The following is a 20,090-nucleotide window of genomic DNA, read 5'->3' on the forward strand; positions in this document are numbered from 1 at the left end:
TAGGTGCATACAGATTAATATTACTTTTTTGGTATATAACTTTTGTACATTAAGGTTACATTGTTTACTGTACTTTCGGCTTTTAAATTTTCTGGCTTCTCTAAAGACACACAAACATCCATTTTAAGAGTAGTTAAATATTGTAATTTTAAAAAAATAAATTGTAACATGTAATCGGTTGCAAAGAGGACGATCCCGATTCACTGTTAACGTTTCTGGATGAATAAAGTTTTTACAAACCACGTGATGATACTGTCATGGCTGCGCCCTCGTGTCATGCGTTGTGTGACCAGACTGAAGCCGCTTCAATTTCGGTAAATTGTTGTTATTGATCGTCTTCAGACGGATATTTAGTATAAAAACTTAACTGTTAAATAACTTTGACCTAGTTTTAAAGCGCGTAGCACGCATGCGCAGTCAGACTCGGTGTTTAGTTCAGCACGTTGGCGAAACTGGTTAAAGTTTGAAGAAAAATGAAGCCGAAGAAGGGGAAAACTGTGGGGAAGCGGAGCTCCTCGGTAAAATTAAGCTTTGATATTAAGGGCAAATGGAAACCAGTGGAGCTGGATCCTCATTTGTTCGCAGAGGAAGGCCTGAAGGACCTGGTGTGCTTCGAAGAGCTGACCTCCTACCGTCTGGTAGACAACGAGAAGGCAGAAAAACAGCTGAGAAAGGAAAAGAAACGAGCAAAGAAGAGAGAAGCCGAGCAGTCTCTGGATGAACCTGTCAAAAAGAAGAAGCAGAAGAAACGTCAGAAAGTTGCTGAAAATGATCCAGAGATGGCTGGTTGTAGTACCAATGAGGACGTGAAGCAGGAAGGAGAAGCTTCCAGTAAGAAGGATAGAGAGAGTCAGAAAGAAGCAGCTGCTGTCTCTGAACACGTTCAGTCCAGCAACACAGAAAAGAAGAAGAAAAAGAAGCAGAAGAAGAAGAAGAAGAAGAAACCAAGGCAGCAAACAGAGCAGGCTGCAGTCACAGAGAACCAAGAAGCCATCAAACCTCCAGAAGAAGAAAAACCCCGTCTGAAGCAGAGAAAACCTCCCAAAAAGCAGCCAAAGAACTGGACCAACGCGGCGCTTTCTGGTTCCGAGGAGAAAAACTCTGATGTGAGTGCTTGGAAGGATCTATTTGTCCCCTCTGCGGTGCTGAAGGCTTTAAGCAGCCTGGGATTCACGTCACCTACTCCCATTCAAACCCTGGCTTTGCCTCCAGCCATTCGAGACCGCATGGACATCCTGGGGGCGGCTGAGACCGGTAAGACCCATTATACAAATTTCACAATTTACACAATTTTTTTTTTTACATCAATTTGGTTCTTAACTGCTTCTAAAAACAATCCAAATGCTTAAAAAACAACAACAACAAAAACATGCAGTTGTTTTTCGGCAATAAGTTAATGTTTCTGGGTATCTGGAAAATGAGCTGTTAAGTCGCAATGGGCACTGCACTGTTGCCTAGCAACCCAAGCTGAGCTCCAGCATGTTTGATCAGCAGATTTAACGGCTGTACAATGGCTGCTGAAAAAGACAAGTGTTTTGTTATACACTTACGACTCAAACTACTTGCTGCGTTCTCACTGGTTGCACAGAAGGCTCCACTTCTGCTTTTCAAAGATGTACAGTTGTTTAATTGAGCATCTGTTTGCAGCTGTTTTTATATGGGCATGTAAATGTTAAGTTTGTGGGTGTGGCCAGCAGGAGCTTATTTGGATTTAAAGTGACAACTCAAAATAGGCAGACCTGAGCAGACTAAAATCGCATCATCTGAGAATGATTTTTTGCAAAAAAAAAACATGTTTTTCTGTAGCCCAAACAGCTATCCTAACCTGTCCAAGGTAGGAGAGACATTTATCATGTTATTATTTATCTTGATTAATTTCTTGTAAGATTTTGATTTATTGCCACAATAAATTGCAATTATTGACACTTAAAAATCCCTAAAACAGTCAAGATTATTTTTACTACTTTTGTCCAGTTTTTTTTTTTTTCTCAATAAAGGCGTTTCAATAAATGTGAAAATATGGTTAAATGCAGTTAATGTGTGCATTTTAGTTCTATAAATCATACTTCTTTATGTAACTGGTCTTCTATCTAGTGTATTTTATCTGTCATTGCTATGTCATGCAGTCAGTTATACTGTTAAACGGCAACAGGTAGTTTGTATCGTCACCGTTATCGTTATCACAATGGTACCACAAGATATCGGGATAAAACTTTCGCCCCTTTAAATGTCTTGAATCAGAAAATCTTACCTAAATGTTGGTCACAGAAGCTGTTTTGTAATTGCAGGAAGTGGTAAGACTTTAGCTTTCGGTATTCCCATGATCCACACCATCCTGGAGTGGAAGGACGCTTCGGAGATAACGTCTGAACCGGGAGACACAGATGAGTCCAAAACGAGAGAGCAGCAGGTGAAGGACGGCATGGAGGCTTCAGTGGAAGATGAGGAAATGGAAGTGGATCAAACTCTTGGTTCTGATGAAGACGAACAGGACTCTGAGGGTGAAGATCAGGACGAACAGCTCGGATGTGTTCGAGTAATTGACGATGTGGAGTTTGACTTCAAGGAAAACGTACCTGAGGGGCGGAAGCGGCCTCTCCTCGGACTGGTTCTCACTCCGACCAGGGAGCTGGCAGTCCAGGTCAAACACCACATCGATGCTGTTGCAAAATACACGGGTGAGTCGTGATTAAACGGCCATGTGAATTTGATCAAGATAATTATGCTGCGCTCCAGTTGTAACTGGGAATAATTCCGACTTCAGAGCAGGGACAGACTTGGAAGCTGGAATTTCCCAGTTATGATGGCAACTGGAACGCAGCATTTAGCGATCGGTTCCAACGGTCTGAAAATCTAGTGGACACACTTAATAGTCCTTCTAAAATTAGTGTTAAACGTAGCGCCTGCAGCTTTAAACTGAATAAATTAATAGTGGTGTTTGCTTAAAATAAAAGCTTGTTTTCCTTTGCTTGTTTCCACCCTGTAGACATCCAAACGGCCATAGTGGTGGGTGGCATGGCACAGCAGAAACAACGACGGATGTTGAAGCGCAGACCAGAGATCATCATCGCCACTCCGGGACGTTTGTGGGACTTAATCAATGAGGGGCATCCTCATCTGCTCAACCTCAGACAGCTGAAGTGAGTCAAGGTTCAGATTCCTTAACTAGTAAAGATCACAGAGAGTTGTAGACTAAGCATACTACTCAGTCTAAATACACCTAGGCAAAAAGAAAATGATACAATTTACACAGAAACCTGCTTGTAAAACCTGCATATGTAGCGCGAATGGCTGCAACTAACGATTATTGGAGTAATCGATTGTTCTGACAGTTAATCTGATAATCAAAATCTACAGATTTTTATTTAAGCCTTGTTGCAGCTGCAGCTTGAACTAAGTTGCTCTGAAGTATAGCATAGCAAATACTATGCTAGAAATACACATAAATAAGCAAACCCGTTTCTTTTATGAGAAAATAGTTAGCCTATGAGTAGTGGTCTTCAGGAGCTCTGCCAGATCCTCATTCTGCCTATGAAGCCTGTTTACAGCAGGTGATAACAACCAAAAGCTGCTCTACTAAGTATTAAAGATGCTATTAAAGATGGATTTAATAGTAATGATGTTGTTGTAACTATTAAAATTGACATTATGCGTCTAATTCAGAAAGAAATACTTGTTTTGTTTTTTACAGTTGCTGTTTAGTATATATATTTTTTTAAAATCAATTGTTATGGATATTGATTGATATGAGAAGCTCTTATCTTGATAAATTTTTCAGCTGTATTATCCATCGCTAATAAAACAAAGAGATAATTCAGTGATGCCGTGTTGCAGGTGTTTGGTTATTGACGAAGCTGACCGCATGGTAGAGAGAGGTCACTTCGCAGAGCTGGAGAACCTCCTGGAGATGCTCAACACCACACACTTCAACCCCACCAGACAGACATTCGTGTTCTCCGCCACTCTGATGATGGTCCACGGCTTGCCCAGCCGTGTCCTGCAGAAGAAGAAGAGGCAGCTGGACAGCCGGAGCAAACTGGAAATCCTGATGGAGAAGGTGGGGATTAAGTCCAAACCGAAAGTCCTTGACCTCACCAGGAAGGAGGCGACCGTGGAGACCCTGACTGAAACGCAAATCCATTGTCAGAAGGATGAGAAGGACTTCTACCTGTACTACTTCCTGCTTCAGTATCCCGGTCGCACCATGGTGTTCGCCAACAGCATCGACTGCATCAAGAGGCTCAGTGCTCTTCTGGTCATCTTGGACTGCAACCCTCTCCCTCTGCATGCCAACATGCACCAGAAACATCGCCTCAAAAACTTGGAGCGCTTTGCAGAAAAACAGAAGTAAGTCCCGCAGCCGTCAGGTGTCACTTCAGGAAAGAGTTCAGTAATTATTTGTTTCTCTAACGCTGGACGTCCTAACTTGTCCCCACAGTTGTGTCCTCCTTACGACCGACGTGGCGGCGCGAGGCCTCGACATCCCCAACGTTCAGCATGTTATTCACTACCAGGTGAGGCCATGGCGTCCTCTCACCTTCAGCCTCAATAACTTCTCTAAGGCTGCAACTGACGATTCTTTAAGTTATCAATTAACCTATTCCAACGATTTTTTTTTTTTCTTAATCGCACATTCTGCAGACTTTTCATTCAAGCCTGTTTTATACAATATTATATAATAAAGTTCCAAATAAACAATTTAATAAACTTTTTAAAGAAAATAAACATTTTTATTGCCTAAAATGCAGCATAGCATTCCTTAGTTTAGTGCACCTGCAGCTTAAAATGGGTTCCAACATGTGAAAAGCTCAGCTCTGTCTGCTTGACTTATCAATACAGTGTAGAACTGATCCGGTGATTTTTTTGGATTACTTGATTAATAATTGGATAGCAAAAGTCACCTAATAAGGATTTTTTTTAAAGAATTTGAACAAAATGAAGAAAAATGCCACTTGAGGAGTTATGGGCAGAACACAGAGATGTTTTTATTTTAGATGTTCATTCTTTGTACAGTTTTGTCTTAACTGCTCTAAGTGTGTTCTTTCAGTAAATCGCCTTTTTTGAGTCTGCATTAATTGACTATTAAAATAGTTGACATCTATTTCAATAAGAATCCTGCACTGATTTGGCTGAATTACCTTCACAGTGCACAAACAGATGTAAAAATATGAATATCCTCTTTATTATGTACATTGCATGACAATTTATGTATTTTTATTTTTTAAAACAAAAAACGATTACATCGTTTCCCATCCAAGCTGGTGGATTTACAATACATGAAAAAAATATTTCCACCCAGTGGAAAACAATAAAACGTGAAATTGTAGAGATTCCTGCACCAGCAAATGAAAACAAAATTAGCAGCAATATTAGATTTAAAAAACTGCATTTTGAATTGGAATGTTAAGAAATCATTAAAAAAAAAAAAACACACACACACACACTTTAGTGTCTCCTAATAGACAGCAAAAAAAAAGGTTAAATGTGACCTTTTATGCTACCTTGAACAGGTTAGGAAGGTTTATGGGGTTTACAAAACTATCGATTAAATTTTTTGTACAAATCGTCTTAGATAATGAGATTTTAGTCTGGTCAGTTCTCCTTTTAGGGCCTCCTGTCACTTTAAATCCAAATAAGCTACTGCTGGCCACACACCCCTCAACTCAATGTTTACACTCTACTGTGAAAATGGCTGTAAACAGATGTGCAACTATGCAACTGTACATCTTCGAAAAGCATTAGTCGAGCCTCCTACACAACCAACAAGAATGCAGCAAGTGGTTTCTGGATGATACGTCAACAACAAAACACTTGTCTTTTCCAGCAGCCATTGTACCGTGCATACAGTGGTAAAATCAGCAGAACAAACGTGATGGAGCTCAGCTTTAGTTGCTAGGTGACAGTGAAGTGCCTGTCGATTGTGCACGTTTTTAAGAGAAGCTGAGACCCAAATGGAAGCATAAAATCATGAGAAAGTGAATTGTGCGTACAAGGTGCCCCTTAAGATATTCAAGTGGCTCAATTAAAGTATTAATTATAAAAATACTGTATGTGTTCAAGAGCAAACAGCAGCAATCTCAAACAAAATGTGTTGGCGTTAGTGGGCGGGATTGCTCCTGCATGTCTTTAGTGTAGTTTGCTTTGTGAATCCAGTGCAGAAATAAAGCAAAGTGGATGTAAAAACAAACAAAAAAAAATCGATAATTTATCATGCAGGTTCCTCGAACATCAGAGACGTATGTCCATCGGAGCGGCCGCACAGCAAGAGCCACCAAGGAGGGGCTCAGCTTGCTGCTCATCGGCCCAGACGATGTGATAAACTTCAAAAAGATTTCCAAAACTCTGGGAAAGGATGAGGAGCTCGCCACCTTCCCCGTGGAAAACAAATGCATGAAGGCCATCAAGGTATAACCCATCAGCATCATGTGACAGAGCTCTGTGATTTTATGTCTCCATTAACAAAACGTCTGGCATGTTACAGGAGCGCGTGAACCTCGCCAGGAAAATAGAAAAGATTGAATACTACAACAACAGGGAGAAGCAGCATGACTCGTGGTTCAAGCAGGCAGCAGAGGCCCTGGAGGTCGACCTCGACGATGACCTCCTGATCGGTAAAATTAAGTTAAACGCACTCAGTTTACAGCTTTTCCCAGTCACTTTGGTGCATTTCTCAAAACAATTCATGCAAAAAAACAAGTTTCTTAAAGTCCTTAGCTCATCAATCAAAAGTAAAATCTCTGATTCAGTATGACCAGTTATTTTATTGAGACACTCAAACTGCCGTCATGTTAATATAACGGTGTACTCAGGATTATCTGTTTTGATGACAAATATTGTAATTATGGGAGATCAAAGAATTTAAATTCTGTACTGAGAAATGCACCAAAGTACTACAGAGTATTAGAGCCATACTAATAAAAAATAAAAATTGAGAATAAAGTCATGAGACAAAACTCGCATGAGAATAAAGTCATTACAATAATGTATGAAAATAAGTCAAAATAATATAAGGTCATAAGTCATATTTTGAGAATAGTTGTAAAATTATGACTTTATTCTCGTAATGCTATTTTAGCGTGGTCCTAATATGCGGTCATATGACAGACTATTAGGGCCATTGTAGCTAAAAAAAAAGTAACTTTTTGCCAAAAAATCTCAGTTTTCTGGAGAAAAACCAAATTTGAGTTTGAAAAGTCAAAAAATGTGCAAAAAGAATTACATTTTGAGTGTAATCTCAGGAATATTCTAGAGAAATTGAGGACATTTCTGGATTCGAAGTTGCAAATTTGCTAGAAAAACTCAAATCTTTGAAAAAACTTGGAGATCTTTCAATTTTTGATACGCTTAAGTTTCTAAAACGTCAATTTTTTTTACGTCTAGCAAACATGTGACTTTTCAAACTTAGAAATGTCCTTATTTTTTCTAGAAAATGTATTTGTTTCCCCTCTTTTTCCATCTGCAATGGGTGTACTAAAGCAGCTGAGAAAAACCCAAGTTAAAAAAATACTCAAATCACTAAAAAAAAATAATACTGAAAACCATCTGTGTCCACAGGCAGCGCTAAAGACCAGGAAACAGACACGGAGCAGAAGAAGATGGTAAAGCAGATGAAGAAGAATTTAAAACATCTGATCTCTCAACCAATTTTTAAGAACTTGGTAAAAACAAAGTACCCGACTAAAATGGGAAAACTGGCCCTGGCGAACATGCCTGTTGCAGGGATGGAAAGCGCCCTGACCAGGATTTCTGGACAGAAGAAGCTGAAAAGATATTTCCCACAACAGCAGAAACAACAAAAACAAAGGAAAAGGATCAAGAAGCAGGAATAATGTGGTTAAAGAAAAAGCTTCTGCACTAAAAAGAGCTTAATTCTACCTTTAATAATTCTTATATTTGTGTAGCTTTGAGGATGGGCTGCTATATTTTATAAAGTTCTGTTTTCATAATGATCTGAAAGCCTGTGTGTGTTTTTATTATCGTCATTTGGCCGCTTCCTGAGCTGGTCATAGGCGAGTCCGTTGGTAGAGAATGTTGTAATGTGAAGCCTGGTAGAGGAGATGCACGGATGGATCCACTCCCTCGGGAATGACGTGGTGCACCAGCTGCTGCTCGTTACCCTCCATGGACACAATGTGGATCCCAACGTCCAGAGCCTGCGACAGGGCCAAGATATCGACGTGGTCGCACTCCATGGCCATCACCTCCACTTCCTGAACGAGGCCAAACAAGACTCCATCAGCACCACGAGTGCAAACAAATAATTCATTACATCTTAGATTAAAATAAGTTCCGATCTACGGAATAATGTAGATCGGAACTACAACACCAACTACAACTTAGTGTTGTAGTTTGGCCGCCATCCATCAGAGGGCGCCGCAGGTCATCTTTAAATGGAGCAATTGACACAGAAATAAACAAAGATGGCGGCCATATCAGAACGGCGAAGAGTAACGGTCGCAAAATGCACTTTATGCAGTTCTGTTTTGAAATAAACACCCGAAAAATCCTTAAGACGTTTCGAAACATAAATGCTTGACAAACTCCTTAAGTTTCACCTTGATCGCGCTCATTCAGCCGAGCTGCGTCAGCTTCTCATTCAAAAAGTACCGATATGCTACACAGGCTAAGATGTTATGACAAAAAGGCGCAAAGGATAAAAAATTTAACGGGAAAAAGAACATGCCAATAAGCAAGGTTGATTTGAGGGCTTTAATGTACTTTATGGAAAGAAGTTTAAACATTTCGTCAAGAGCAAACAATGATTCCTTATGAGCATCTCCGTTTACTGGTTCACATATTAATTCAGCAACCTAAGAGATTCCGGTTTTGTTATATTTTATTTAATGTGTTCAGTTTTAATACAACTGAAAATGAGACATTTTCAAAATGTAGTTCTTTGTTACTGCAAGACAGTAAGAAAATTCAGGTTTTTTTAAAAAAAAAAAAGGCCGCTTATTAATCTAAAGTTGGTCCACAAAAATCAGTTAGCTCATTAATTAACACCTTCTTACATCCATTTTAAACTCCCAATAATAAATTTTCTCAGCAGGCGTTAGGTTTGTTCCCTACCTGACGACAGTACACCTTCAGATCTGGAGCCTCAACAAAGTTGCAGAAGAAGTCTTCATGGATTTGGAGGTGTGCAGACGTGAGCAACCTGAGGAACTGCACAACGCTGTCTGAGATGATCTGTTCGTTGAAGAGCCTGAGGAGAACGTCTTCATGCTGCGCAGCAATGCACTGATCCACCACATGTAGGACCTGCAGGGCGAGACAAACGGTAAACAGATAGAGCTGCAGAGGCGGAAAACATTTCTGTCATTTTTCTTTCCTGCAGCCAGAGCAAGAAATATTTTTAAAGCTGTTTGTTTGGATGATTGTTGGTTCTGATGCCAAAAGGTTCACAGTAAGTCCAAACCAGTTGGTTGGGCTCAACTGGTTTGATTAAATGAAAGTGAAACAAAGGTTGCTGTTTGAAAATCCCCGTCTATATTTCTAGAAAGTGTTGGCTCCACAATGGGGCAATGTTAATTATTTCAAGTATTTTAATAAGAACCAAGAAGCTGACTAAGACTTAAGGCAGTCGTGTCCAAACTTTTAGCCATAAGAGCCAAAATTGTAGTCAAAAGCATTTTATAGCACAATCAAGTAATTATATGACCTTGAGTGTTAAAAATGCTCCATGTAGCAAATATGACTAAAAAGACATTTGTAATTCAACGCCTTGAAATTGGGACTGTCTCTTTAAGAAACTCCTGCTCTGAATCTCCACCACAATATAAATATTGCCCCTTGTTTTGTGCTTTTTAATTTCATTTGTTTAATAAGCTAAAAATGTGTGTATATATATATATGTGAATGATCACTTTATCTAAAGTGCATTAATTAGGAAAATGTCTCCTAAACAAAAGAGAGGGAAACTCACTGTGCTCTGGAGGTGGTCGAATGAAGCCTCTTCAAATCCTGCAGAAATCAGAACTTTTCCACTTTGTATTACCCGGTCCTTAAATCTGAAATAAAGAAAGACAAGACATAAAAAACATTTTTCTATGTGTGATACTGACCTCAGCTTGGCTCTGGGTCTCTGCAGAGTAAAGATACTGATGCTGGGATTGTGCAGAGTTCAGTTTATTTCTGAAGTGCTTTGAGCTGGAGTGGCCAAATGTTTCATCATATGGCCCAAAACTGTCAAGTCTAAATGACTCAATGACTCAGACCAAAAACAGAAAAATAAAGCAAGATACAGGACTTTGTTTTAAGTCAATAATTCCTTAATATTGACAAAAACATTCCACTGCTAGATTATTTCACTTATAAGAAGGATGTTGTTATAAGTGAAATAATCTGCCAGTGGATCTAATACTTTTTCATCAACATCAGGGAATTATTTACTTCAAACAAGCTGCTATATCTTTCTGAAAAGTTACTTGCTCCTCAAAGAAATCCATTTAGCAGATTAGCTTAATGCCGCCAGGAGGAATATGGAGCACCGTAATTTGACGACAGCTAATAAATAGATTCATAAAGATGAAAGCGAAGGATATGTCTGTAATTTCAGTGTGCTTTAGTTAGTTTCATAGATGTATAGTATAATTCCAATTATTGCTTTTATTTATTTCAATTAGCAAAAATTTTTTTCTCAGTTTCAGTTTTTATTTTGCTAGTTTTAGTAAAACGGCATTATTGTGCAAGAACAACTTTTTTGAGCTTTACGTCATGTTATATTGTTATTTCCTAGTCAAAAATACACCTGGAGTGTTGCTTTGATTCTTTCATGTATGTTTGATAAATCTTTTAATCTCCATGGCAACCATTCAGCTGTGTGAAACAGCTGGATGGACCTAGCCTTGCCTTCAAGCCACAGCTCCTCCTCAGAGCTGCAGGTTCTGAGGAGGAGTGTTGGAGTGCAGCCCTCCAACACCCAGCTCCTTCAGACTAGCCAGCAGCAATTAGCAAACACCTGGTGGAACTGCTGAGCTCATTTTAAGAGCTACTTGTTAATAAAACACTGGTAAAAAAAACTTTGTTTTTACCAGTGCAATCTGAAACTGATGGAGTTTCAGAAAGCGCAAGAGTTTTTAAAGAGCCCAAATTCAAGGCCTTAAATTACAAAGTAAAGTCATATTTGATATATTTAGCATTCTTATAACAACTGAAGTTAACAGAGTTGCTTTATTGTGCTATAAAATGTCTCCATATGCCTGGAAAACACACTATACTGCCCCTTTAACTATAATAACCTTGTCATGGACCCCACACAATAAGTCAAAGGGCCTCAAATGCCCTGCGGGCCGCACTCTGCACACCCTTGGTTTGGGTGTCTGTGTGTCTGCATTGCACAGGTCAATACTGACCTCTGCAGGGCTCTGGGGTTGTGCAGAATCAACTCCAGGTGTGCGAAGCAGATCGCTCTGTAGAAGCAGTTTCCATCGCCGTAGACTTTCCTCACTGCCGAAAACTGGCGGCCCAAATCCTAAAAGAGGAGGAGTTGTGTTTGTTTACGACACAGCGGACCGAGTAAACCAGAAGAAGCTGCTTTCTTTTGGACATGAAGCCTCATACTTGGTACTTGGGACTCAGTGTTCCCTCCGGCAGCAGCGATGAAATGTCCTCTATGCATGAAACCAGGCTGCAGTCCTCCATCTGCCGACAGCGGAGCAGCTTTGGGACCAAAGCGCAGCTTCACACGGGCACACGCAACACCACGCACGTCAAAAGAAGCGTTGAAACGTTTTGTAAAAAAAAAAAAATTTACTTCCACTTTCCCGAAAACCGGATGTTTGCGGAAGAGCATGTGCGTAGTCTGTTTAAAGGGCCAGTCCACGTTTAGCAATGCTGACGTCATACTAAAGAAATTGTATGGTNAAAGTTCCAAATAAACAATTTAATAAACTTTTTAAAGAAAATAAACATTTTTATTGCCTAAAATGCAGCATAGCATTCCTTAGTTTAGTGCACCTGCAGCTTAAAATGGGTTCCAACATGTGAAAAGCTCAGCTCTGTCTGCTTGACTTATCAATACAGTGTAGAACTGATCCGGTGATTTTTTTGGATTACTTGATTAATAATTGGATAGCAAAAGTCACCTAATAAGGATTTTTTTTAAAGAATTTGAACAAAATGAAGAAAAATGCCACTTGAGGAGTTATGGGCAGAACACAGAGATGTTTTTATTTTAGATGTTCATTCTTTGTACAGTTTTGTCTTAACTGCTCTAAGTGTGTTCTTTCAGTAAATCGCCTTTTTTGAGTCTGCATTAATTGACTATTAAAATAGTTGACATCTATTTCAATAAGAATCCTGCACTGATTTGGCTGAATTACCTTCACAGTGCACAAACAGATGTAAAAATATGAATATCCTCTTTATTATGTACATTGCATGACAATTTATGTATTTTTATTTTTTAAAACAAAAAACGATTACATCGTTTCCCATCCAAGCTGGTGGATTTACAATACATGAAAAAAATATTTCCACCCAGTGGAAAACAATAAAACGTGAAATTGTAGAGATTCCTGCACCAGCAAATGAAAACAAAATTAGCAGCAATATTAGATTTAAAAAACTGCATTTTGAATTGGAATGTTAAGAAATCATTAAAAAAAAAAAAACACACACACACACACTTTAGTGTCTCCTAATAGACAGCAAAAAAAAAGGTTAAATGTGACCTTTTATGCTACCTTGAACAGGTTAGGAAGGTTTATGGGGTTTACAAAACTATCGATTAAATTTTTTGTACAAATTATCTTAGTGAGATTTTAGTCTGGTCAGTTCTCCTTTTAGGGCCTCCTGTCACTTTAAATCCAAATAAGCTACTGCTGGCCACACACCCCTCAACTCAATGTTTACACTCTACTGTGAAAATGGCTGTAAACAGATGTGCAACTATGCAACTGTACATCTTCGAAAAGCATTAGTCGAGCCTCCTACACAACCAACAAGAATGCAGCAAGTGGTTTCTGGATGATACGTCAACAACAAAACACTTGTCTTTTCCAGCAGCCATTGTACCGTGCATACAGTGGTAAAATCAGCAGAACAAACGTGATGGAGCTCAGCTTTAGTTGCTAGGTGACAGTGAAGTGCCTGTCGATTGTGCACGTTTTTAAGAGAAGCTGAGACCCAAATGGAAGCATAAAATCATGAGAAAGTGAATTGTGCGTACAAGGTGCCCCTTAAGATATTCAAGTGGCTCAATTAAAGTATTAATTATAAAAATACTGTATGTGTTCAAGAGCAAACAGCAGCAATCTCAAACAAAATGTGTTGGCGTTAGTGGGCGGGATTGCTCCTGCATGTCTTTAGTGTAGTTTGCTTTGTGAATCCAGTGCAGAAATAAAGCAAAGTGGATGTAAAAACAAACAAAAAAAAATCGATAATTTATCATGCAGGTTCCTCGAACATCAGAGACGTATGTCCATCGGAGCGGCCGCACAGCAAGAGCCACCAAGGAGGGGCTCAGCTTGCTGCTCATCGGCCCAGACGATGTGATAAACTTCAAAAAGATTTCCAAAACTCTGGGAAAGGATGAGGAGCTCGCCACCTTCCCCGTGGAAAACAAATGCATGAAGGCCATCAAGGTATAACCCATCAGCATCATGTGACAGAGCTCTGTGATTTTATGTCTCCATTAACAAAACGTCTGGCATGTTACAGGAGCGCGTGAACCTCGCCAGGAAGATAGAAAAGATTGAATACTACAACAACAGGGAGAAGCAGCATGACTCGTGGTTCAACCAGGCAGCAGAGGCCCTGGAGGTCGACCTCGACGATGACCTCCTGATCGGTAAAATTAAGTTAAACGCACTCAATTTACAGCTTTTCCCGGTCACTTTGGTGCATTTCTCAAAACAATTCATGCAAAAAACAAGTTTCTTAAAGTCCTTAGCTCATCAATCAAAAGTAAAATCTCTGATTCAGTATGACCAGTTATTTTATTGAGACACTCAAACTGCCGTCATGTTAATATAACGGTGTACTCAGGATTATCTGTTTTGATGACAAATATTGTAATTATGGGAGATCAAAGAATTTAAATTCTGTACTGAGAAATGCACCAAAGTACTACAGAGTATTAGAGCCATACTAATAAAAAATAAAAATTGAGAATAAAGTCATGAGACAAAACTCGCATGAGAATAAAGTCATTACAATAATGTATGAAAATAAGTCAAAATAATATAAGGTCATAAGTCATATTTTGAGAATAGTTGTAAAATTATGACTTTATTCTCGTAATGCTATTTTAGCGTGGTCCTAATATGCGGTCATATGACAGACTATTAGGGCCATTGTAGCTAAAAAAAAAGTAACTTTTTGCCAAAAAATCTCAGTTTTCTGGAGAAAAACCAAATTTGAGTTTGAAAAGTCAAAAAATGTGCAAAAAGAATTACATTTTGAGTGTAATCTCAGGAATATTCTAGAGAAATTGAGGACATTTCTGGATTCGAAGTTGCAAATTTGCTAGAAAAACTCAAATCTTTGAAAAAACTTGGAGATCTTTCAATTTTTGATACGCTTAAGTTTCTAAAACGTCAATTTTTTTTACGTCTAGCAAACATGTGACTTTTCAAACTTAGAAATGTCCTTATTTTTTCTAGAAAATGTATTTGTTTCCCCTCTTTTTCCATCTGCAATGGGTGTACTAAAGCAGCTGAGAAAAACCCAAGTTAAAAAAATACTCAAATCACTAAAAAAAAATAATACTGAAAACCATCTGTGTCCACAGGCAGCGCTAAAGACCAGGAAACAGACACGGAGCAGAAGAAGATGGTAAAGCAGATGAAGAAGAATTTAAAACATCTGATCTCTCAACCAATTTTTAAGAACTTGGTAAAAACAAAGTACCCGACTAAAATGGGAAAACTGGCCCTGGCGAACATGCCTGTTGCAGGGATGGAAAGCGCCCTGACCAGGATTTCTGGACAGAAGAAGCTGAAAAGATATTTCCCACAACAGCAGAAACAACAAAAACAAAGGAAAAGGATCAAGAAGCAGGAATAATGTGGTTAAAGAAAAAGCTTCTGCACTAAAAAGAGCTTAATTCTACCTTTAATAATTCTTATATTTGTGTAGCTTTGAGGATGGGCTGCTATATTTTATAAAGTTCTGTTTTCATAATGATCTGAAAGCCTGTGTGTGTTTTTATTATCGTCATTTGGCCGCTTCCTGAGCTGGTCATAGGCGAGTCCGTTGGTAGAGAATGTTGTAATGTGAAGCCTGGTAGAGGAGATGCACGGATGGATCCACTCCCTCGGGAATGACGTGGTGCACCAGCTGCTGCTCGTTACCCTCCATGGACACAATGTGGATCCCAACGTCCAGAGCCTGCGACAGGGCCAAGATATCGACGTGGTCGCACTCCATGGCCATCACCTCCACTTCCTGAACGAGGCCAAACAAGACTCCATCAGCACCACGAGTGCAAACAAATAATTCATTACATCTTAGATTAAAATAAGTTCCGATCTACGGAATAATGTAGATCGGAACTACAACACCAACTACAACTTAGTGTTGTAGTTTGGCCGCCATCCATCAGAGGGCGCCGCAGGTCATCTTTAAATGGAGCAATTGACACAGAAATAAACAAAGATGGCGGCCATATCAGAACGGCGAAGAGTAACGGTCGCAAAATGCACTTTATGCAGTTCTGTTTTGAAATAAACACCCGAAAAATCCTTAAGACGTTTCGAAACATAAATGCTTGACAAACTCCTTAAGTTTCACCTTGATCGCGCTCATTCAGCCGAGCTGCGTCAGCTTCTCATTCAAAAAGTACCGATATGCTACACAGGCTAAGATGTTATGACAAAAAGGCGCAAAGGATAAAAAATTTAACGGGAAAAAGAACATGCCAATAAGCAAGGTTGATTTGAGGGCTTTAATGTACTTTATGGAAAGAAGTTTAAACATTTCGTCAAGAGCAAACAATGATTCCTTATGAGCATCTCCGTTTACTGGTTCACATATTAATTCAGCAACCTAAGAGATTCCGGTTTTGTTATATTTTATTTAATGTGTTCAGTTTTAATACAACTGAAAATGAGACATTTTCAAAATGTAGTTCTTTGTTACTGCAAGACAGTAAGAAAATTCAGGTTTTTTTAAAAAAAAAAAAGGCCGCTTATTAATCTAAAGTTGGTCCACAAAAATCAGTTAGCTCATTAATTAACACCTTCTTACATCCATTTTAAACTCCCAATAATAAATTTTCTCAGCAGGCGTTAGGTTTGTTCCCTACCTGACGACAGTACACCTTCAGATCTGGAGCCTCAACAAAGTTGCAGAAGAAGTCTTCATGGATTTGGAGGTGTGCAGACGTGAGCAACCTGAGGAACTGCACAACGCTGTCTGAGATGATCTGTTCGTTGAAGAGCCTGAGGAGAACGTCTTCATGCTGCGCAGCAATGCACTGATCCACCACATGTAGGACCTGCAGGGCGAGACAAACGGTAAACAGATAGAGCTGCAGAGGCGGAAAACATTTCTGTCATTTTTCTTTCCTGCAGCCAGAGCAAGAAATATTTTTAAAGCTGTTTGTTTGGATGATTGTTGGTTCTGATGCCAAAAGGTTCACAGTAAGTCCAAACCAGTTGGTTGGGCTCAACTGGTTTGATTAAATGAAAGTGAAACAAAGGTTGCTGTTTGAAAATCCCCGTCTATATTTCTAGAAAGTGTTGGCTCCACAATGGGGCAATGTTAATTATTTCAAGTATTTTAATAAGAACCAAGAAGCTGACTAAGACTTAAGGCAGTCGTGTCCAAACTTTTAGCCATAAGAGCCAAAATTGTAGTCAAAAGCATTTTATAGCACAATCAAGTAATTATATGACCTTGAGTGTTAAAAATGCTCCATGTAGCAAATATGACTAAAAAGACATTTGTAATTCAACGCCTTGAAATTGGGACTGTCTCTTTAAGAAACTCCTGCTCTGAATCTCCACCACAATATAAATATTGCCCCTTGTTTTGTGCTTTTTAATTTCATTTGTTTAATAAGCTAAAAATGTGTGTATATATATATATGTGAATGATCACTTTATCTAAAGTGCATTAATTAGGAAAATGTCTCCTAAACAAAAGAGAGGGAAACTCACTGTGCTCTGGAGGTGGTCGAATGAAGCCTCTTCAAATCCTGCAGAAATCAGAACTTTTCCACTTTGTATTACCCGGTCCTTAAATCTGAAATAAAGAAAGACAAGACATAAAAAACATTTTTCTATGTGTGATACTGACCTCAGCTTGGCTCTGGGTCTCTGCAGAGTAAAGATACTGATGCTGGGATTGTGCAGAGTTCAGTTTATTTCTGAAGTGCTTTGAGCTGGAGTGGCCAAATGTTTCATCATATGGCCCAAAACTGTCAAGTCTAAATGACTCAATGACTCAGACCAAAAACAGAAAAATAAAGCAAGATACAGGACTTTGTTTTAAGTCAATAATTCCTTAATATTGACAAAAACATTCCACTGCTAGATTATTTCACTTATAAGAAGGATGTTGTTATAAGTGAAATAATCTGCCAGTGGATCTAATACTTTTTCATCAACATCAGGGAATTATTTACTTCAAACAAGCTGCTATATCTTTCTGAAAAGTTACTTGCTCCTCAAAGAAATCCATTTAGCAGATTAGCTTAATGCCGCCAGGAGGAATATGGAGCACCGTAATTTGACGACAGCTAATAAATAGATTCATAAAGATGAAAGCGAAGGATATGTCTGTAATTTCAGTGTGCTTTAGTTAGTTTCATAGATGTATAGTATAATTCCAATTATTGCTTTTATTAATTTAATTAGCAAAAATGTTTTCTCAGTTTCAGTTTTTATTTTGCTAGTTTTAGTAAAACGGCATTATTGTGCAAGAACAACTTTTTTGAGCTTTACGTCATGTTATATTGTTATTTCCTAGTCAAAAATACACCTGGAGTGTTGCTTTGATTCTTTCATGTATGTTTGATAAATCTTTTAATCTCCATGGCAACCATTCAGCTGTGTGAAACAGCTGGATGGACCTAGCCTTGCCTTCAAGCCACAGCTGCTCCTCAGAGCTGCAGGTTCTGAGGAGGAGTGTTGGAGTGCAGCCCTCCAACACCCAGCTCCTTCAGACTAGCCAGCAGCAATTAGCAAACACCTGGTGGAACTGCTGAGCTCATTTTAAGAGCTACTTGTTAATAAAACACTGGTAAAAAAAACTTTGTTTTTACCAGTGCAATCTGAAACTGATGGAGTTTCAGAAAGCGCAAGAGTTTTTAAAGAGCCCAAATTCAAGGCCTTAAATTACGAACTAAAGTCATATTTGATATATTTAGCATTCTTATAACAACTGAAGTTAACAGAGTTGCTTTATTGTGCTATAAAATGTCTCCATATGCCTTGAAAACACACTATACTGCCCTTTAACTATAATAACATTGTCATGGACCCCACACAATAAGTCAAAGGGCCTCAAATGCCCTGCGGGCCGCACTCTGCACACCCTTGGTTTGGGTGTCTGTGTGTCTGCATTGCACAGGTCAATACTGACCTCTGCAGGGCTCTGGGGTTGTGCAGAATCAACTCCAGGTGTGCGAAGCAGATCGCTCTGTAGAAGCAGTTTCCATCGCCGTAGACTTTCCTCACTGCCGAAAACTGGCGGCCCAAATCCTAAAAGAGGAGGAGTTGTGTTTGTTTACGACACAGCGGACCGAGTAAACCAGAAGAAGCTGCTTTCTTTTGGACATGAAGCCTCATACTTGGTACTTGGGACTCAGTGTTCCCTCCGGCAGCAGCGATGAAATGTCCTCTATGCATGAAACCAGGCTGCAGTCCTCCATCTGCCGACAGCCGAGCAGCTTTGGGACCAAAGCGCAGCTTCACACGGGCACACGCAACACCACGCACGTCAAAAGAAGCGTTGAAACGTTTTGTAAAAAAAAATTTACTTCCACTTTCCCGAAAACCGGATGTTTGCGGAAGAGCATGTGCGTAGTCTGTTTAAAGGGCCAGTCCACGTTTAGCAATGCTGACGTCATGCTAAAGAAATTGTATGGTCGAAACATTTACGTCCTTTTAAAACTATAGCAAATAGATTACAGATTCACTTAAAATATTTAAAAAATACTTTATGTGCATTAGTTGAATAAAACTATCATGTTATCATTTTTATTGTATTTTTCCTGTATTGTAGCCTCTAAATTAATTGTTTTCCCTTAAAAATTGACCAAAAAAAAACTTAAAATAAAGCAGCAACACAATGTTACTCTGCAAAATTTTGGAAAATACAAATTTTAATTGAAAAAATTGCTGAAAAAAAAAAGATTTTAAATTAATATTGTAGAATCAGTTAAATAAATGTAGCTGAAGAGTTTATTTTTTTAATGCTCTGCTTTCTAAGTTGTCCAAGAATTTTAAATGAATAATTTTTGACTTCAGATTTCCATGAACATAACCTGAAAATATTAAAAATGGGAAAGACAAGAAAACATGTTGTTTAAGAAAGAAATCAGGAAATTACTATTATTTTCAGTCAGAATCGACTGAATTATCTTTATTGATCAATAATTTGACTTTTTGTCAACCTCACAGACATTCAATATAAATATAGAAACTTTAGAGGGAATAGAATAAAGAATAAAAGAAATTGTATGTATGAGTATGAGCAGCCACTTAAATGTAGAAGAAAAAAGTCAGCGCAATAATTAAAAAGTTAAAAACTAGAACTATAAAAAAAAATAATAATATCCAGGTTTATGCTTGACATGTGGTTTTCTCAGTGTTTGATTCTGATTTAAGATAATTAGTTTTAAGGTTTTATTGCAGCTTTAGCAGATGTTCCATGATGAAAAAGGGTAAATTAAGCACATTTAAGAAAAACACAGATTCCAGATTATCTGTAGAAACATAAATAACTCAATAAAAAGCCCCTATTTTTTTCTGCAAATTGCACTTCAACCCAATCTGTAATAACCATCAGAGATTAAAAATTTTTCTTACCTGTTTGTCTTAAATGAAACCCTTGTTTCAATGAATAATTTACTATAAATGAATGCTTGTAACCAAATTGCTCAGACACTGCATTGCATATTGTGCCTTTCTGCATTATTT

The 20,090-nt window shown here is 38.5% G+C and overlaps 4 protein-coding genes across 5 annotated transcripts; 2 read left to right on the forward strand and 2 right to left on the reverse strand.

Annotated features, from left to right (window-relative positions):
- Nucleotides 1-220: 220 nt before the first annotated feature.
- Nucleotides 221-7,946, forward strand: ddx24 (DEAD (Asp-Glu-Ala-Asp) box helicase 24). Its single transcript, XM_007553132.2, has 8 exons — nucleotides 221-1,254; nucleotides 2,289-2,678; nucleotides 2,987-3,140; nucleotides 3,835-4,347; nucleotides 4,439-4,514; nucleotides 6,217-6,405; nucleotides 6,482-6,611; nucleotides 7,555-7,946. The coding sequence occupies exons 1-8, from the start codon at nucleotides 474-476 to the stop codon at nucleotides 7,827-7,829; spliced, it is 2,508 nt and encodes an 835-aa protein (XP_007553194.1). The 5' UTR covers nucleotides 221-473; the 3' UTR covers nucleotides 7,830-7,946.
- Nucleotides 7,856-11,792, reverse strand: LOC103138789 (ubiquitin thioesterase OTUB2-like). Its single transcript, XM_007553131.2, has 5 exons — nucleotides 11,563-11,792; nucleotides 11,355-11,473; nucleotides 9,926-10,010; nucleotides 9,070-9,261; nucleotides 7,856-8,210 (listed from the first exon to the last, which is right to left on the reverse strand). The coding sequence occupies exons 1-5, from the start codon at nucleotides 11,641-11,643 to the stop codon at nucleotides 8,004-8,006; spliced, it is 684 nt and encodes a 227-aa protein (XP_007553193.1). The 5' UTR covers nucleotides 11,644-11,792; the 3' UTR covers nucleotides 7,856-8,003.
- Nucleotides 11,793-12,624: 832 nt separating this feature from the next.
- Nucleotides 12,625-15,126, forward strand: LOC103138788 (ATP-dependent RNA helicase DDX24-like). The gene is made up of 3 exons (XM_007553129.2): nucleotides 12,625-13,586; nucleotides 13,663-13,792; nucleotides 14,735-15,126. Exons 1-3 carry the CDS (start codon nucleotides 13,392-13,394, stop codon nucleotides 15,007-15,009), a joined length of 600 nt encoding a protein of 199 aa, XP_007553191.1. The 5' UTR covers nucleotides 12,625-13,391; the 3' UTR covers nucleotides 15,010-15,126.
- On the reverse strand, nucleotides 15,042-20,090 carry LOC103138787 (ubiquitin thioesterase OTUB2-like). Of its 2 annotated transcripts, XM_016672033.1 has the most exons (6): nucleotides 19,980-20,090; nucleotides 18,740-18,857; nucleotides 18,532-18,650; nucleotides 17,106-17,190; nucleotides 16,250-16,441; nucleotides 15,042-15,390 (listed from the first exon to the last, which is right to left on the reverse strand). In XM_016672033.1, exons 2-6 carry the CDS (start codon nucleotides 18,818-18,820, stop codon nucleotides 15,184-15,186), a joined length of 684 nt encoding a protein of 227 aa, XP_016527519.1. In that variant the 5' UTR covers nucleotides 18,821-18,857; nucleotides 19,980-20,090; the 3' UTR covers nucleotides 15,042-15,183. The 2 variants fall into 2 exon arrangements, with proteins under 2 accessions (XP_016527519.1, XP_007553190.1); XM_007553128.2 differs by lacking the exon at nucleotides 19,980-20,090 and having other exon boundaries at nucleotides 18,740-18,964.

The sequence above is a fragment of the Poecilia formosa genome, unplaced genomic scaffold (assembly GCF_000485575.1).
Source record: "Poecilia formosa unplaced genomic scaffold, Poecilia_formosa-5.1.2 Scaffold54, whole genome shotgun sequence".
NCBI classification, from domain to species: Eukaryota; Metazoa; Chordata; class Actinopteri; order Cyprinodontiformes; family Poeciliidae; genus Poecilia; species Poecilia formosa.

What these genes read in the sequence shown, in the direction of transcription:
- ddx24 (XM_007553132.2), top strand. Translation starts at nt 474, where the DNA reads ATGAAGCCGAAGAAGGGGAAAACTGTGGGGAAGCGGAGCTCCTCGGTA. An exon ending in CTCAACCTCAGACAGCTGAA is followed by an intron (nt 3,141 to 3,834) that starts GTGAGTCAAGGT and finishes GCCGTGTTGCAG; the next exon opens with GTGTTTGGTTATTGACGAAG. An exon ending in AGCATGTTATTCACTACCAG is followed by an intron (nt 4,515 to 6,216) that starts GTGAGGCCATGG and finishes TTTATCATGCAG; the next exon opens with GTTCCTCGAACATCAGAGAC.
- LOC103138788 (XM_007553129.2), top strand. Translation starts at nt 13,392, where the DNA reads ATGCAGGTTCCTCGAACATCAGAGACGTATGTCCATCGGAGCGGCCGC. An exon ending in AATGCATGAAGGCCATCAAG is followed by an intron (nt 13,587 to 13,662) that starts GTATAACCCATC and finishes GGCATGTTACAG; the next exon opens with GAGCGCGTGAACCTCGCCAG. An exon ending in CGACGATGACCTCCTGATCG is followed by an intron (nt 13,793 to 14,734) that starts GTAAAATTAAGT and finishes CTGTGTCCACAG; the next exon opens with GCAGCGCTAAAGACCAGGAA.
- LOC103138789 (XM_007553131.2), bottom strand. Translation starts at nt 11,643, where the DNA reads ATGGAGGACTGCAGCCTGGTTTCATGCATAGAGGACATTTCATCGCTG. An exon ending in AACCCCAGAGCCCTGCAGAG is followed by an intron (nt 10,011 to 11,354) that starts GTCAGTATTGAC and finishes TCTTTATTTCAG; the next exon opens with ATTTAAGGACCGGGTAATAC. An exon ending in TGAAGGTGTACTGTCGTCAG is followed by an intron (nt 8,211 to 9,069) that starts GTAGGGAACAAA and finishes GGCCTCGTTCAG; the next exon opens with GAAGTGGAGGTGATGGCCAT.
- LOC103138787 (XM_016672033.1), bottom strand. Translation starts at nt 18,820, where the DNA reads ATGGAGGACTGCAGCCTGGTTTCATGCATAGAGGACATTTCATCGCTG. An exon ending in TCGACCACCTCCAGAGCACA is followed by an intron (nt 16,442 to 17,105) that starts GTGAGTTTCCCT and finishes CTCGCCCTGCAG; the next exon opens with GTCCTACATGTGGTGGATCA. An exon ending in TGAAGGTGTACTGTCGTCAG is followed by an intron (nt 15,391 to 16,249) that starts GTAGGGAACAAA and finishes GGCCTCGTTCAG; the next exon opens with GAAGTGGAGGTGATGGCCAT.